This window comes from Perognathus longimembris, chromosome 1, assembly GCF_023159225.1.
Source record: "Perognathus longimembris pacificus isolate PPM17 chromosome 1, ASM2315922v1, whole genome shotgun sequence".
In the NCBI taxonomy this organism is placed as follows: Eukaryota; Metazoa; Chordata; class Mammalia; order Rodentia; family Heteromyidae; genus Perognathus; species Perognathus longimembris.
Window position 1 is genome coordinate 99,925,683 of NC_063161.1, and position 17,430 is coordinate 99,943,112.

General features: G+C 39.6%; 1 protein-coding gene across 5 annotated transcripts in view; it reads left to right on the forward strand.

The window, feature by feature from the left end:
• Smarca2 (SWI/SNF related, matrix associated, actin dependent regulator of chromatin, subfamily a, member 2) overlaps positions 1–17,430 on the forward strand; it is a 171,687-nt gene that overhangs the window by 25,260 nt on the left and 128,997 nt on the right. For all 5 annotated transcript variants that reach the window (XM_048347869.1, XM_048354923.1, XM_048362341.1 and 2 more), the window contains exons 5-6: positions 8,896–9,157; positions 16,457–16,583. In XM_048347869.1, coding sequence (XP_048203826.1) covers positions 8,896–9,157; positions 16,457–16,583 — 389 coding nt within the window. The remainder of the gene's footprint in view (positions 1–8,895; positions 9,158–16,456; positions 16,584–17,430) is intronic.

The window sequence follows — 17,430 nt, forward strand, 5'->3', positions numbered from 1 at the left end:
AAGGGGTTGTAGAGTGATGGGTTTTCCTTGTAGGTAATTTCTTTTGGAGAGGTTTTTGTTCTTAATAAAATCTGATGAATGTTCTGATGGCAGCTTTGAATTGTAGGAAATGGGATGCTCCCTAGATATTGGTACCTATGAATCCCATCCACTCATTTGATCAAGTTTCCACACACTAGGTACTGAGAACAGTTAGAAAATTGGTGCTCTTCTTAGGTTTGGGACTTGAGCAATGGGAAACAGTTCAGATTGGTATTTATTTAAATTTTAAAATATTTTTTGCTTTGTGTTTCTTTTTGATGCAGCTCTAAGAATTGAGCTGCTATCTGAAATATGAACTCTCCTCATTAATTGTCAACTGTAGCATTATGAATGAGTACCTTTTTTAAAAATTTTTTTCAAATTTTTATTATCAAACCGATGTACAGCAGAGAGGTTACAGTTTCATACGTTAGGCATTGGACACATTACTTGTACTGTTTGTTACCTCGAATCTCATACCCCGCCTTCCTTCTCCCCCTTTCCCTTTCCCCCCATGAGTTGTTCAGTTCACTTACACCAAACAGTTTGGCAAGTATCGCTTTTGTAGTTGTTTTTCTTTTTTTACCCTGTCTCTCAATTTTGGTATTCCCTTTCAATTTCCTAGTTCTAATACCAGTATACATGGTTTCTAATATACTTAGATAAGATTAAAGAGATAGTGTAGGTACAACCAAAGGAAGGTGATACAAGAACATCATCAATAATAGAAGCTACAGATATACATGGGACATTGAAAGTAGTTACAACTGTGATATAACAGTCGTTTCCATAACATGGAGTTCATTTCACTTAGTATCATCTTAGGTGTTCATAAGGGTATAGCTATTGGGCTCTTGTGATCCTCTGCTGTGACTTGCCTAAACCTGTACTAATTATTCCCAAAAGGGATACCATAGAGTCCATGTTTCTTTGGGTCTGGCTCACTTCACTTAGTATAACTTTTTCCAAGTCCTTTCATTTCCTTACAAATGGGGCAATGTCATTCTTTCTGATAGAGGCATAAAATTCCATTGTGTATATGTACCACATTTTTTTGATCCATTCGTCTACTGAGGGGCACCTGGGTTAGTTCTAGATTCTAGCTATGACAAATTGCGCTGCGATGAACATTGTTGTGCTGGTGGCATTACTGTGATTTTGTTTGTGATCTTTTGGATAGATACCCAAAAGTGGGGCTGCTGGGTCATAGGGGAGTTCTATATTTAGCCTTCTGAGGAATCTCCATACTGCTTGCCAGAGTGGCTGAACCAGTTTACATTCCCACTAACAATGAAGTAGGGTTCCCTTTTGGCCACATCCCCTCCAACAATTGTTATTGTTAGTTTTCTTGATATATGACATTCTTACTGGGGTGAGATGGAATCTCAGTGTTGTTTTGATTTGCATTTCTTTTATGGCCAGTGATGTAGAGCACTTTTTCATATGCCTCTTGGCCATTCTCATTTCCTCATCAGAGAAGTCTCTTTGTAAGTCTCTAGCCCACTTGATGAGGCGGCTATTGGTTCTTTGCAGTTTTGTTTTGGAGGAAGGTAATTTTTTTAGTTCTGCATATATTTTAGATATGAGTCCTTTGTCTGTTGAATGGCCGGTAAAGATCTTCTCCCAGTCTGTGGGCTTTCTGTTTATGTTGCGAGCTATGTCCTTTGCCATGCAGAAGCTCTGCAGTTTGATGCAGTCCCATTTGTCCAACCTTTCTTTGATTTGTAGCCTTTCTGGGTCTTTGTTAAGGAAGTTCCGTCCTGCTCCAAGGAGCCCAAGTGTGTGGAGCACCAGGTGTGGTGGTGCACACCTGTAATTGGCAGCACTTGGAAGCCAACCTGGACCTGTTTTTTTTTTTTTTTTTTTTTTTTTTTTTTGGCCAGTCCTGGGGCCTGGACTCAGGGCCTGAGCACTGTCCCTGGCTTCTTTTTTGCTCAAGGCTAGCACTCTGCCACTTGAGCCACAGCGCCACTTCTGGCCATTTTCTGTATATGTGGTGCTGGGGAATCGAACCCAGGGCCTCATGAGTATGAGGCAGGCACTCTTGCCACTAGGCCATATCCCCAGCCCCAACCTGGACCTGTTTTAAGCAAAACAATAAAAGAATGTGTGTCTTAAAGAGTTTGGGTGTAGTTCAGTAATAGAGTATTCGTCTAGTGTACTCAAGGCTTTGGGGTCTAGGGTTCCTAGCTCCAGGAAATGTAAAGGAAAGAAGGAAAGGGATTGGAAAGGAAAAGAAAGGAAAGCAAAGGAAAGGAAAGGAAGGGAAAAAGAAAAGAGGAAAAAAAAAAACAGTGTCTGTTTGGGATTCTGTAAAAACATATGGCAAACTGGATGGATTAAAAAATGAAGTGGACCTAGAAGGTTTAGCTCAAAGGGCTGGCATATTTTGTGTCTTGTGAGTGTGGGCTTTCTGATTCATAGATGACACCTCCTTGCTATATCCTCACATGGCAGAGGGAATAAGGAAGTTCTCAGGAACTCTTACATTGGCACTGATCCTATTCATGAGAGATCTTCCCTCATGGCCTAATTACTCCCTGATACCATCTATTTTGGAAGTTAGGATTTCAACATAGGCATTGTGTGGGTGAGCAAGGTTCACAAACATTCAGACTATAGCAGTAGGCTTTTAAATAGCGTAAAAGCATAATTTTGTACTCAGAATTCCGTGTGGCCATTTGGTAAATGGAAGATCATATAGGACCAAACAGCAGGACTGAGATGTAAATTACAGTCTGAACTGTCAGGAAGTTCAAAACAATAAAATTTTAGCTATAAAGAATACAGCTAAGCTGGGTGCCAGTGGTTCACACCTGTAATCCTAGCTACTCAAAGAGATTGAGATTTGAGGATTGTGGTTTGAAGCCAGCCTGGGAAGGAAAGTCTGTGAGATTCTTACCTCCCATTAACCACCAGAAAACCAGAAGTGGAGCTGTGGCTTAAAGTAGTAGAGTGCTAGCCTTGAACAAAAGAGCTCAGGACAGTGCTCAGACCCAGAGTTCAAGCCCTACAGCTAAATACAAGGAATGTGTATGCATACTTGTATGCACTTAGAGCCACTGAGTGCCTATTGGCTCAGCCTTGCCCCTTCTCAGTAAGTACTTTGCCCATGTTACACATCAACAGTTTGACTGGAGAGCGAATATTCTTGTCCTTTTCCCTTCCAGGCTCAGATTCTTAAGTCAAGGGAAAGGACTGGTTTCAAAACATGGGTACCAGAATTCAAGCTGTATTCTCCTGTGTGTGAAGAGGGGAGTGGAGGATCTTTACTTTTACCCACCCACAACAGTGTCAACACAGTTGCTCATCTTTGTCTCCCATATCTTGGTATAAGAGCTGTGCTAACTAAAAGGGTTTTGAAGCAAAGGATAACTGGTCACAGCCAGATGGCTTGGTGAAAAAGAGGGAGCAAAGTCTGAACCTTCCAAAAGATAGTGGTTTGGGTCCCTGACAGCTGTGCATAATCCCCTGAACATGTAGATTGTTCTGGGCCATCACCTTTATTTTAGGCCTCCATAGGCATTAGTATTATTTAAAATGACTTTCTCAGCACAAGATTTTGCCATGTTCTTAAATAGATAGGACACTGAATTACTGATTGGAGAAACATTTTCATCCTAAGATAATGGGTCTGAATGCAGTAGTAAAGTTGGGAGGATGTCAGTTGTCTGGACATATATGCCTAATCAAAAATTTTATGTCCTAAAGGACACAGTTTGTATATCCATCTTTCATATCAGAAGAGAAGGTTCTTTTTGATTACCCATCTCTAAAATTTATATATTTCCTTCATCTGATTCCTGTCTTCAGAGAGATTTTCTTTTATGACCTACTGTTCAGGTCTTTTGTATTTCCCATCACTCTTTTAGAAATGAAAATATTTGGGCAAGTAGGATTTTATGGCAGATAAGGAGGCTGTGAGCTAAAGAGGAAAAGATCTTTCATATACAAGATCCATTCCTGCTATTGTGAGGAGTAACCCCAGGCTGCAGACCTTATCACCAAATCTGATTTCCTAAGGAGACAGATAACTTTCCTTGACAAGCACAAGATGGTTTTTCTTTTTGGGGGGAAGGGAGGGGGTTTAGATTGACATTTAGGACAAATCAAAATAAGGCAAGGGTTCCTTAAAGTTAATATTAAACTTAGCTTTTAAATCTTCCATTTAAAAATAGTATACATACTCTACTGATCTTGTTCATAAATACCCCATTTTCAAAGGAACATAAATTTTAATCTTTCAAAGGAACATAAATTTTAGGGTGTCTTCTTACCTGATGGTAGCTGCATTTCCATTTTTCCTTTTGTCGCGTTACCATATTCTTCAGGGATAAAAGGAAATGCTTTGAGTTGGGCTGGTGTAGGTGACATAGACTCCAAAGTTAAAATTCACCAAAAGTTGCATTGTCCAAGCCACCACCAGAGAATTCTGAACTGTCTGAGGGCCTGCACACTGAGCTGTGTCATGGTTTCTCTTGGGAAGTGTTAGTATCTGGAACTGAGGAATGTATCCTTAATCTTGTGGGCAGCACTCGAGTCCAACACATGGCTTCTTTTAGTTTTGATTCACTTTTCTTTTTAGAGATTAAGACAAACTACAAATGGGAATTGAAAAACCTGTGATTAGGGAAAGGTAAGGCAGGGGACATTATGATAGAAAATAAAAGTTTTTTTTTTTTTTTTTGTTTTTTTTTTTTTTTTTACTGGTGTGTGTGTGCGTGTTGTCCAATAGCCTTCCCTCCCCTTTACTTTTTTTTTTTTTTTTTGGCCAGTCCTGGGCCTTGGACTCAGGGCCTGAGCACTGTCCCTGGCTTCTTCCTGCTCAAGGCTAGCACTCCGCCACTTGAGCCACAGCGCCGCTTCTGGCCGTTTTCTGTATATGTGATGCTGGGGAATCGAACCTAGGGCCTCGTGTATCCGAGGCAGGCACTCTTGCCACTAGGCTATATCCCCAGCCCCCCCCTTTACTTTTTAATACCTGAAACTTTTTAATATACTTATTTTAATACTCTTCATAGCATGTATTCTTTCCCACCTATGGAAACTCCACTTAAATTCCAGTTTAATACTATTATGAACATATGTCCTATGTGCCAGTTGGGAGTTCTGAATGGCCAGAAACTGTGCTTGTAGGGATATTCTGTGCATTTGGCACTTAGGTAAACTGATAATTTACCTAACAATTTCTTGCCCTGTTTCTTCAAATCAGGCATGATAGGATGGGATGCACCCACTGAAGAGCTCTGAGCAGTGTTGGCACCCCCGCTCTAGAGTACAAGGCATGGCTCCACTTAGACTCTGGAGCCAAGGGCTGAAGAGCAAGCACATGGCATGTACCTCTGACAATTAAGTCTAAATTGTTTCTGATGGAGAATGGAGTGTGAGAGACAAACTAAAGAATGCAATTTGTCTTCTGTTTGAAGGTATCAGGGAAAGGACATATGTCTTGGACCTCCAGTGTTTAGGGGGTCAAGAAGGTTTCTGTGGCTGGAGCACCGACCCAACCAGGCAAAGGCAGGAACCTGTCAGCCACTATGGGACCAATACAGAACCTAATAAATAGTTAGATTCTGGGCACGTCTAATTGTAGCAAGCTGCATTTGGTTCTCCAGTTTCAAAGACGAAGTATTTATATAATCTCTCAGAGGGAGGAGACAATAAGCCCACGCAGTAAATGAACTTGTGCTGTTGAGCTTGCAAGTGGCTCTCACAGCAGTTCGCGGGAAGCCTGTGGCAAGCTGACATATCTGAGTATTTGTGCTGAGTTGTGTTGAACTATAGAAATATTTTGAAACTTGTTATGGAAAAGAATACTCTTAAAGTTGCCACCTAATGTGGGATCTAATTTCCTAGGACATTTTTCTTTGGTGATATAGTACTGCAGTAAAGCTTGGTATAGTTTTTAATTAGACTTCTTTACCTCTCCATCATTGGTAACAATAAAGATGGGTAGATCTGGCCATGTGGACATATTGCTCCACATATCCTTACCAGCACCCTGTGAGAAAGCACAGGGTTTTAATCCCTCGCACGGTTCTAAAACCCCATTCTAACGATGGAGAAATGGAGGCACGTTGGGTAACAAGCTCAAGTTGATACAGCCAGTGGGTGATAGAGCTGACATGAAACAATCATTTCTTCTGAAAGAACACAAGATTTAAAAACGGTACCAGCTGGGTTCTGATGGCTCACGGCTATAATCCTAGCTATTCAAGGGGGATGAGATCTGAGAGTCATGGTTAGAAGCCAGCCCAGATAGGAAAGTCTATGAGACTCTATTTCCAGTTAACCTGCAAGAAGCTGAAGTGGAGGTGTGGCTCGAGTGGTAGAGTGCCAGCCTTGAGGAAAAAAAAAAGAAGAGACACTGCCTAGGCCCTGAGTTCACGCCCCCTAATAAAGGCAGAAATCAAATTGAAACAACAAAAGTGAATCAGTCACATTAAAGTGTCTTTATATTTAAGTGATCAAATAAGGCTAACCGTGTGTGTGTGTGTGTACATATATATGTGTGTACATATATCTGATCTAGTTTGTAGGCACAGACTAATAGTTACAGATGTGCTTTGGATATTGTGCTTGGATTAAATACAATTTTACAGATAGTGACTTGAATGTACTTCAGGGGGTCCTCCTAGGCTTTTGCCTTCTGCCTCAGCAGAAGTACTGAAGAGTGTATGGCCATTCCACTATTAGGTGGTTTTGAATTACTTGGCCTTCTAGTGCTTTGAAAATGGAATGAAAGTAATGATTGTGATATCATCCTATCAGTAAACCCCCAATTTTCGTTGTGTCAAATACGGTGTTTTTTTTTTAGAGGACCAAATGGTAGTAAGCACTATTTAGTATGCTTTTATACCAAGACTTCCAATATATTTGATTCTGCTAGCCCTTGGGCTTATTAAAGATATTCATAGAATCAGAGAATTAAAAACAAGCTAGAAAACTATCTCCTTTCATTTGACTGGGTCATAGTTTAAGCAATGAAGATGAAAAATATACTTTAGGAGTTGGAGGTGTGACTCAGTTGGTAGAGGACTAGCCAGTGATGAGAAGCATCAGGTACTGAGTTCAAGTCCTGGTCTCAGATATAAAAAAAGAAAAAAATTGTATTTTATTTTAGTAAAATAAAATCCAGACGGAACCTGAGCCTGTCATCTGATCAACAAGGAGGTTTGAGATCAAAGGCCTGCCCCATGCAAATAAACCTCATAAGAAAAATAAAGCCAAAGAGGGCTGGAGACATGGCTCAACAGTAGAGTGTCTGCCTAGCAATCACAAAGGAAAAGATCGTGTAAAATTCCCTCCCTAACTCAGTCTACTGCTTAATAACCCTGGTGTAATGTTTAGAAAGGATTTTCTTTTATATTGGCAATTCACACACACAGAAATACCAAAGCAAAACGAACTCCTTCATTATAATGGTACATACCTGAAATAAAAAGCAAAATGACTTGCATTTTCCCCCAAGATTTTGTTCATCATCCCCTAGAATGAAGTTTACAAGTTATTTTAAAAAGAAATCTTATTTAGTTGCACATTTGGTGGGGGGGCGGGGGGAAGATCTGCCTAATTTCAGAAAGAGAGGAAAGAAAGAACAATATACATCCACACACACTCACACACATACTCTGTTGCAGGTTGACACACGGTACTTTCCTCAGCAGTTTGCACTAATTCTTTGCATTCCTTCTGTCAAAATGTTTGCTTATAGCTTTCCTTGAGTTGCCATTTAAGCCCGTTGCTAAATGGTGCTTGTTGGAAATTGAATAAATTTGTTCCATTTGTCGTAATGTATGCCTTTGTATGGTTAATTACTAAGTCGAGTGCATAAACTATTATTTTTGAACTTAATAACTTCAGTTTTAATTTTGTAAAAGGGTATAGAAAAGATTTGGAAGAATGCCTATCAATGGTATTAACATCTAATTACTGAGATTTTTTTAAACGTACTAATTTATCAGGTAGAACCACTGATCTTATTTATAATTTTCTAAAAACAATGTAAAAGGAGAGAAGGAACATTTCTTATTTTAGGTCTATACCTAGCAATTTAAATTCCTGAAGTTTAATATGGAAAATGACCATAGCTAAATTGAATAATACTTAAAAGGTTTGAGAAGCCTAAAGATTATATGTCACTTTCTTGTGAGAAAATGCTCTTTTGAATCTTACTGTTTAATTTTTATTAATCTCTATTAATTCTATTATTGCTTTTTTCCTGACACTAAATGTAGAAATATCTGTGAATACATAGTAAAAACAAGTTCCAGAGACTCACTGATTAGGCCTGACATGTATTTAAAAGTCCACTAAGGAAAGTATGAGCTCTTCCTTGTTCTCATCAGAAGACTTTCAAGTTCCTGGCTTGTTAAGGCTTTGTTTCGCATGCAAAGGATAAGGCCTAGCAAAAAGGGGCTCATAGAGCCCTCTGCAAAATGAACTTTTTAGAACTAAACCCAAAGGGTACCTGCTTGTTGTAAAACTCCTTTCTGAAGTTAGAAGCACCTGTAACTCTATAAAAACCTACTGTGGAGCAATGCATTGAAAACAAGATGCCATTTCTGGAATCCGTTTATTTCCCAAGAGTCAGGTTTGGGGCCATGTGTGGCAATATGCTCATCAGCGAATACCATTTCCCCATGGGAATAGATGCCAGACTTGTTTGTGTTTTTTTCCCGCCTTCTTTTTCCTTTCTGCCTTCCCGTCCCTTCCTCTTCCCTCTCCTTCCTACCCTCCTTTGCTTTCAATCCCCTCAGGCATTTAAGATATTTGGTGGTCCCCAACACTGGCTCCTCAGGGCCAGGGGAGGCCGGGTGTGGCTATGGGCAATCTCCCACCCATCCTGTCCTGCCCATCTCTCTTGTCCTGCAGGCTCCGGGCTTGATGTGTTGAGTGGTGGCCTCAGCACCCCACAGAAACTGCCAGTGCCAGCGCCCAGTGGCCGTCCTTCACCTGCACCTCCAGCCACTGCACAGCCACCTGCGACTGCTGTGCCTGGGCCCTCTGTGCAGCAGCCTGCCCCGGGGCAGCCCTCACCTGTCCTGCAGCTGCAACAGAAGCAGAGCCGCATCAGCCCCATCCAGAAACCACAAGGCCTGGACCCAGTGGAGATACTCCAGGAACGGGAGTACAGGTACTGCCCATCCAGAGGGGTTGAAGGGAAAGACTGGAAAGTGCCACCACAGGCTGGCAGGAGTGGAGGTGCCTCCTTCGGTGTGGTCCTTCTGCTGTGGCCCAGAGGAAGGACCAAAAGTAGACTTAGGAGATGAAAATGCACCGCTTGAATGACAATTTCAGGTCAAAGCTGCAAAAAAACAATTAATTTGGGTGCCATTGGTAGGAGGCCCTGTGGTGGTGCTGGGTTGCCCACACTGTGAGAACTTTTATCCACTTCTATGACATGCCAAGTGCTGGGGACTTGAAGATCAAAATCCCAGCCCAAGTTCCTGGGGATCTAAAGAAGTGGCCATCTCTTCCTATGATGATGCAAGCTTTGTTCTTGTTTCTCAGTTTGTTCTTGATCAGATGTTGAATGGGCTGCCTCAGCCTTACCTTCAGATTAGAAACATATCATACGATATGAGAGCAAAACTTTGGTAGCTTAGTATAATATTTAATAGTCTTTGTATTAAGTAATTCATGTTTGTCTACTGCTTGGTCCAGTTTTACAGGTAAATGTCTTCAAATAAGGTTCTTATTTTATATTCTTATTCCAGAAACTTAATTTTCACCTGATGTAGCCTATCTTTCTAAATTAGGGGCTGGAAAGCTTTTTTGTAAAGGACCAGATGGAATATATTTTATGCTTGGCAGGTCCATATGTCTCAGACACAAATACCTCTGCCCTTTTTGTGGGGGAACAACAACAAAAAACCCTATACCAATAGACAATAATAGGTTGGCTTTCTTCTGATAAAACTCTGTTTATAAAAACAGACAGTGGTCACAATTTGGACCACTGGCTGATAGTTAACAGACCTCCTAAGTAAATGCTTATTGTCAAACACAAAGGGATTTATAGTAAGTCTTGAGTCAAAATAAAACAAAGCTAAGGTTGTGGGTTATGGAGTCTGCCAGGAGGTATGCTCTGTCTATTAATTAGCTCTGTAACCTTGGCCAAATTGCATCTCTTTTTCTACCACTCTGTGTCTTTGTCTGATAAGTAATATGACATTTCTCCTCATTGTGAAGTTGGGAAGATAAAGTGGTATGAACATACTCAGTAAATATTAGTTATTTTGTAAATATTACCCATTGAATTGAAAAATTATAATGTTTGTAAATGATGTATAGGTTCCCTTTTAAAACATTGCCTTAGTCTTATAGAAAAGCACTGACTTATTTGTTACTAGAATAAAATATAATTGCTTTCAAGAGTTACTCTGGCTGGGCGCCAGTGGCTCACACCTATAATCCTAGCTGCTCAGCAGACTGAGATCTGAGGATCTTGAAGCCAGTTTGTGCAGAAAAGCCCCGTGAAACTCTTTATGTCCAGTTAGCCACTCAAAAGGCACAAAGAGGCTCAGAGACAGCGCCAAGGCTCTTGAGTTCAAATCCCACAGCAGATAAAAAACTAAAACAAACAAACAAAACTGAGTTACTCTGAAAGAAACACAGTAATTGGAAAATATATCGATATATCTAGACATCTAGATATATCTTTTGAGATGAGTGTAACTTTGCTCTCTTATTACTATTAGTAATCACCAATTAGGAACATTTATTTTGTGGTTTCCAGCTATATATATATATATATATAGAGAGAGAGAGAGAGAGAGAGAGAGAGAGAGAGAGAGAGAGCGCTAGATATTCATCATCAAATGATATTTCAGTATTGATAGGCATATTCTTTTGGGTAAATAGTAGTTGTATATTGTGAAGTCCAATATTAGCACATTTTTCCAAGACAGGAAAACTATGTGCAATATTTTCTTTATATTATTAAATAAGTCAGAAATATTAAAAAAAAAGTCAAACAAGATGAAGAAGTATTGTGTAGTTGCTCTAAAATTCTGACTTCCCAAGAACTGACATTTTTTTCCCCTACCCTAAAGACATACAAAGCTACTAGTTGTTTTGTTACATCACATGGAGCTACCTGCATAAGACAGTGTCTGTACCTAGAAGTTTTATGTAGTATCTGGCCCTGTTTCTCTTACTTGGCCGTGTGTGTGTGTGTGTGTGTGTGTGTGTGTCTGTGTCTGTGTCTGTGTCTGTGTGTCTGTGTGTGTGCGTTTGTTAACTGTTTGTTTTGGTGACTGCTAAGTTTTCTGTCCTTTTTGACAGAACTTCAGTTGTAGAGTTCTTTTAATCTTATTTTTGGGGGTTGAGTGGGGGAGATATGATCTTAGTGGATGATCTCCTATTAAGCCTATGTCAGTGTATAAAAAAACTTTCATCTTCTAGTCCTATATTAATAAAAATTGTCTTCATCAGTATTTTATATGCATTGTAGAATGTAATGTAATGGCCATTCTTCATATTATCATTAGTTAATGAATATCTCCTCTTTTGCAAAGCTATATGGTTTTTGAAATCATTGATCTGGACAACCCTGAGTCCAAAAGTCTGGTGTGACCTTTGGCCTAAAATTTCCCATGGCTTTGTAGGAAAGAATGGGTTGATACCAACTGAATTACTGGAGCATGTGTTATCAGCTTTGGTCTCAGAGCAAAAAGTGGCTTCTGCCTCTGTGATGGTGAATTGTTGAGCTGCAGAGCTTAGGTAAATTTGTCCATTGAAAGGGTTAGAATATGTTCTTTAGATACTTGTAAAAGACTGTGAAACATCTTCCCTTTTGACTTCTACAATAGAATGACTGACCTGCCTTCTTTCTTATAACCCGAAAGGCCCAGTATCATGTGATTAAAGAGTTGAACAAGGGCTGGGAATATGGCCTAGTGGCAAGAGTGCTTGCCTCCTACACATGAAGCTCTCGGTTCGATTCCCCAGCACCACATATATGGAAAATGGCCAGAAGGGGAGCTGTGGCTCAGGTGGCAGAGTGTTAGCCTTGAGCGGGAACAAGCCAGGGAAGGTGCTCAGGCCCTGAGTCCAAGGCCCAGGACTGGCCAAAAAAAAAAAAAAAAAAAAAAAAAGAGTTGAACAAATTCTGAAGAAAAAAACTTTTTTTTTTTTCCATCTGATAAACGTTGAGCAAAAATCAGCTGTCAGAAATTCCTTAACAGATGTTAAATTTCTTTTGGCCCTTGTGATATCACTTACCTTGTCTATGAAAATTGAAAGGAAATTAGTAGAATCTTGCATCTCTTTGAATTTTAAATCAGTTGGCTGCTTTCCTTATTCATCATAAAATCAGAATTTTGACAAATTGGCTTTCTTTAGAAAGTTATAGTACAAGTAAGTTTTATATGTGAACATTTCACCTCAGACCTGTATGAGCACTTTAGTTAAAACTATTTTCCCTATTTAAGTTGGATCTTTTTTGGGATTTTTAAAAAAAATCCATTACTGGTGGGTTTGAACTTGGGGCTTTGCATTCTCCCTGCCTCCCCCCACCCCCTCGCCCAACACACTTCTTTACTCAAGACAAGTGCTCTACCCCTTGAGCAACACCTCCATCTCTGTCTTTTGGCTGGTTAATTTCTCAGCTTTGTTTGAGTTAGTTGGCTTCTAAACTTTGATTCTCAAATCTCAGCCTCCTGAGTAGCTAGGATTATAGGCATGAATTATAGGTAACAAACAGCATCTTTCTTTGTTGATGGAACTTTATTGCTTTTCTCTCTCCTAAGTGTCAGAATGATTTGGACATGATGCTTCCCACTCCCCTTGCCCATGCTGATTTTTCTTTCTTTTTTTGCACCCAGATAATATACCCAATGTCATTTCTTTTCATTTAGAGTCAGAGGTCTGATCTAAAGTACAAGAGTTCTCAAATTGGCATGTAAACCAATTCCATGAATGCTTTCATGGAGGCTGTATTTGACATTTGAAGAGGTTTGTGTGGGAAGGACATCTTTGAATTACATCAGCCCTCATGGGAATCAAGTCAGAATTTAGTGTGAAAGTAGATCTGGGGAAGCAAGCATGGTTTTCTTACCTGTGGCTTTTTTTTTTGTCTTTATCTCCATTGAAACCCTAAAAATTCTTTCTCAAAAAATTACTAGCAGCTACTATGGGCCCCAGAGTTACCAAAAGTCACACAGGTTAGTTCTTTCTCTCTTTCTCTCTCTCTCTCTCTCTCTCTCTTTCTCTCTCCCTCTCTCTCCCTCTCTCTTTAAAGTGTCACTCAGCTCTGTGAAGGAACAAAATGTACCAGTGTCATTTTCTGTTCAAATAACTCTCCTACAGGAATCATAAACTTCTCCTCTGGACCTGAACAAATATCTGTTGCCTTTAATGGAACTCTTTTTCTTCCCAGAACAGTAACCCCTCTTGATTTACTGTTCAATCTGTATGAAAAACCTGAGTGACCTAATTCTGCCTCAATTTTCTGTACTCGTGAGGACACTAAATGAGTCTCCTGCAGGCAAGCAGTATTACATCTTGCTGTTGTTTCGGGAAGTTTAGAATCCTGAATCTCTTTATCGGACTACCCGCTGAATCCCATTGATGGGAAGATGAAATTGTCTGGAGAGGAGCATTATTTAAAATGAAGATTCCTATTAAGAACAACAACAAAGATATAATTTTCTATGTTAAAGAAGTCCCTCCTGCACCTTTACTACCACCCCCTATAGGGTGTATTGAATGTGTATCATTTTACTGTGAAATCTACCTTTTCTCTTCTCTAAGAGTTTGCACTTTGTACTTTTTGCCTCCCTTTCATAAAAGAGAGATCCTTTTGTGTTGGAAACTCTGAGACTAACAAATGACTGGCCCTTTGGAAAAGCAGTCATTACAGGGAAAAGTGCTTCCCTAGCTCCCACTGGCCCCAATGCTCCAGGCACCCCACCACTGCCAGCCCCCACTCTCCACCTCCTTGCTTCTCCCTTCACTCTTACTTTCCCACCCTTGAAACGTGGTTTAATCTGAGCTCTGTCAGCCCAGGTGTCCCATGGTTATTTATGCATCCCTACCTTCATAGTCTTTTGGAAGATTAACACAAAAGCACTCTTCTTCTAATTTAGCAACTGGCTCACTTTATCAGAGAATGAACCAGAGTTCACAGGGGTAGTTTGTGCTCAAGTGAAAAAGGTCTGCCACAAGAAAATAGAACAGCCAAATTTTTGGCTATACCATCTCACTTTACTGTAATCTTTAATGTTCTTTTGTATGGTCGTGTGTGTGTGTGTGTGTGTGTGTGTGTGTGTGTGTGTGTACACAGGAGAGTGTGTGCCAGTCTTGAAGCTTGAACTCTGGGTCTGGGCACTGTCCCTGAGTTTTTGTATGAAGGCTAGTGCTCTAACACTTGAACCACAGCTTCATTTCCAGCTTTTTGGTCTCATGGACTGATGGACTGGCTGGACTGGCTTTAAACTAAAATCCACAGATCTCAGCCTCCAGAATAACTAGGATTACAGAGGTGAACTACTGGACACCCAATAGTATAGTCTTAATCTATGAAAACTCTTTCAGTTTAATTTTGTGGATTTTTCTCTTAATGTTCTCAGTGTTAAGAAGTTATCTATCACTATCTTTGAAGACTTGGGGCTAGATGCTAGGTGGATGGTTAAGAAAATGAACTAGATAAATGAAGTGTAGGTGTTTTGTTTCATATAATGAAATTTATAAGCCACAATAGTAAGCCCATGACTACCACTTGTAAAAAGAATGTGAAAATAGTTTGAGAGAGTTTGGATGATTTTTGCAAAAGAGCAAAATTGTGAATGTACATTATGGTTGTTGATAGTGAGGCCACTTGAGAGTGCTGTTATTTGTACTGATATGCTTAAGTAAAATAATTACACAGTGGCACTGATAATATTAACACATGGTAATAAGCTAATGTGATTCAGTAGATTACTCAATAAATCAGTACCAAATAAAGCAGAAACCTACCGGGTATATTATTTTCAGTAAAGTCAGTGAAAAAGGAATCATTTCCCTACAAATCACTTTTATGTTTTTGGAAAAGTATTTCATTTCTCTTTAAGTCAAATAACTGTGGATATTAAACAAGCACTTACTTTGATATTTGGGCTGAATGAAATGTTAAGATAATATTAATTTGTAACACAATTCTTAACCCCCAACTTTTTTTTACTTAGGTCTAGATAAGCTCTCTGAAAGTATATTTTGGTGATCTGCTATCCTAGTACAGTAGTTTCAGTATCGAGCAAAGACAGTTTCATTTTGTCTTCTTTTACTAGCTCAGAACAATAATACCATTATAGTATTTACCTTGTAGAATGTGCATGTATGTGTGTGTGAGAAAGAGATAAAATAATGCGTTAAATGTATTTAGTGAAGTTAATATTTACTAGGACAACTCATTACCTCTTTTAATAGTATTCATTTGTTGAAATCAATTTCCAGATTAAAAAAAAATTCAGTATCTCCCTAAGTAGTTGCATGAAGAGGTCTCAATTTGACATATCAGTTTATGAGTACGTTGCATCTTGATTGCTATCACCCCTTACATTGTCTCTCTCATCTCTCCCAGCCCCACATATTTTATCTCAAATTTAAGGGAGGCCTATCTAAAAATAGATTTGAACGACATTTGAATGGAATATAATTCTTTATAAGTATAGGACTTAACACTAGCCTACATGTGTAACAATGATAGTGTCCCAAATGAATGATGATAGATATCTTTGTTCTGGGGAAGTACCTGGAGTTACATTTTGGATAGCATCAGAAGTGAGACTCCCTAGCATCCTTTTCTAGAAACTTGTAGATTTTCACTGCTATTTACTACTGCCTCTGATTTTTGAGAGGGCCTAATTTACTTCTTTTTCTCAAGCAAGCACTTTGCTCTGAGGAAGTGGCGGTGGTTGGCAGGTCCCTCTCTGATTGTCTTGGGTTGGCTGACTTCTGTGGCTTCAGTTGCTAAAATTGCTCTTGCCTACTCTGCTGTAGCTGCTCTCCTCATCATTATCTTGTCAAGGAGGGCAAGTGTCCTGGCTGCCTTAGGACAAAACTGGTAGTTAAAAAACTCAACTCTACATTCTAGCTGACTGTGAGTTAGGGAACAAGTCAAACTTTTCTGTCTCTCATTTCCTCTGTCCATTAAGAGTGAGTGAGGACATTTGACTTTCCTCCTAGATGTAGCCTGAGCCTTCTTTCTGGGTGATAGAGAGAAGTCATACAGAAAGTCAGATCATTAAGTAATACGTAGGAACTGGACACATTTATTCAAAGGAAGCTTTTCTCTGTTGAGCATCAGAAAAATGTTGTTAGGTGTCAGAAGTGGACTGACAGTATCTAGAAGGTGTTTTGCCATGAACTTAAACTCTAACCAATTGCCAGTCATTGATAATTAAAATAGTAACGCATATTTCCATCCTATTTTATTATTTCTTTTTAGACTTCAGGCTCGCATAGCTCATAGGATACAAGAACTGGAAAATCTACCTGGCTCTCTGCCACCAGATTTACGAACCAAAGCAACTGTGGAACTGAAAGCCCTTCGGTTACTCAATTTCCAGCGTCAGGTAATACTTTGTCCTGGTACACCTAGGATAGGAAGTAGATGTAATGGTTCCTGAAGTATGATCTGCAAGTTTCCTAAGGTCAGTTGGGTACTGTTATAAAGATAGAAACTTGGTAAAAATAACATGTCTTTTAGAGCAACAACACATAGCAAAAGGTAATGAGAATGAATTTCTCAATACTCTTTTTCCCTTTGATACATCAGAGACATTTTTGTCTCCTCCTATACTATGGCAGAGTTACTGTGTTTGGATGAAAAACCTTGAGAACATATTGGGAAGTCTTAAGTTTGCCTTTATGTCTCAAAGGCAGACAAGAAGTTAGTTGATCAAAACTTCTTGATAGGGCTGGGGATATGGCCTAGTGGCAAGAGTGCTTGCCTCCTACACATGAGGCCCTGGGTTTGATTCCCCAGCACCACATATATAGAAAACGGCCAGAAGTGGCGCTGTGGCTCAAGTGGCAGAGTGCTAGCCTTAAGCAAAAAGAAGCCAGGGACAGTGCTCAGGCCCTGAGTCCAAGCCCCAGGACTGCCCCCCCCCCCAAAAAAAAAAACAACTTCTTGATAAAGTACAAATGCAAAATACTAGCCATGAATGTGGAAATAATTTTAACAAAGAGCCATTCTGCCAACTTAATAGCTCATCATTTATAGAAACACATAAAAATAATTTCTTGTAACTCAGTTATTCACTAAAACTTAACTTTGTTCAGTCACATTAAACCCACATAGCAACTAATCAGTGAGTTACCTGTTTTCTTGTGTTTTGAGGGCCTTGTGCTCTTGCTCAGCTTTGTTTTTTTCTTGACAGCTGTTGTTCTACCACTTGAGCCACCTCTTCAGTCTAG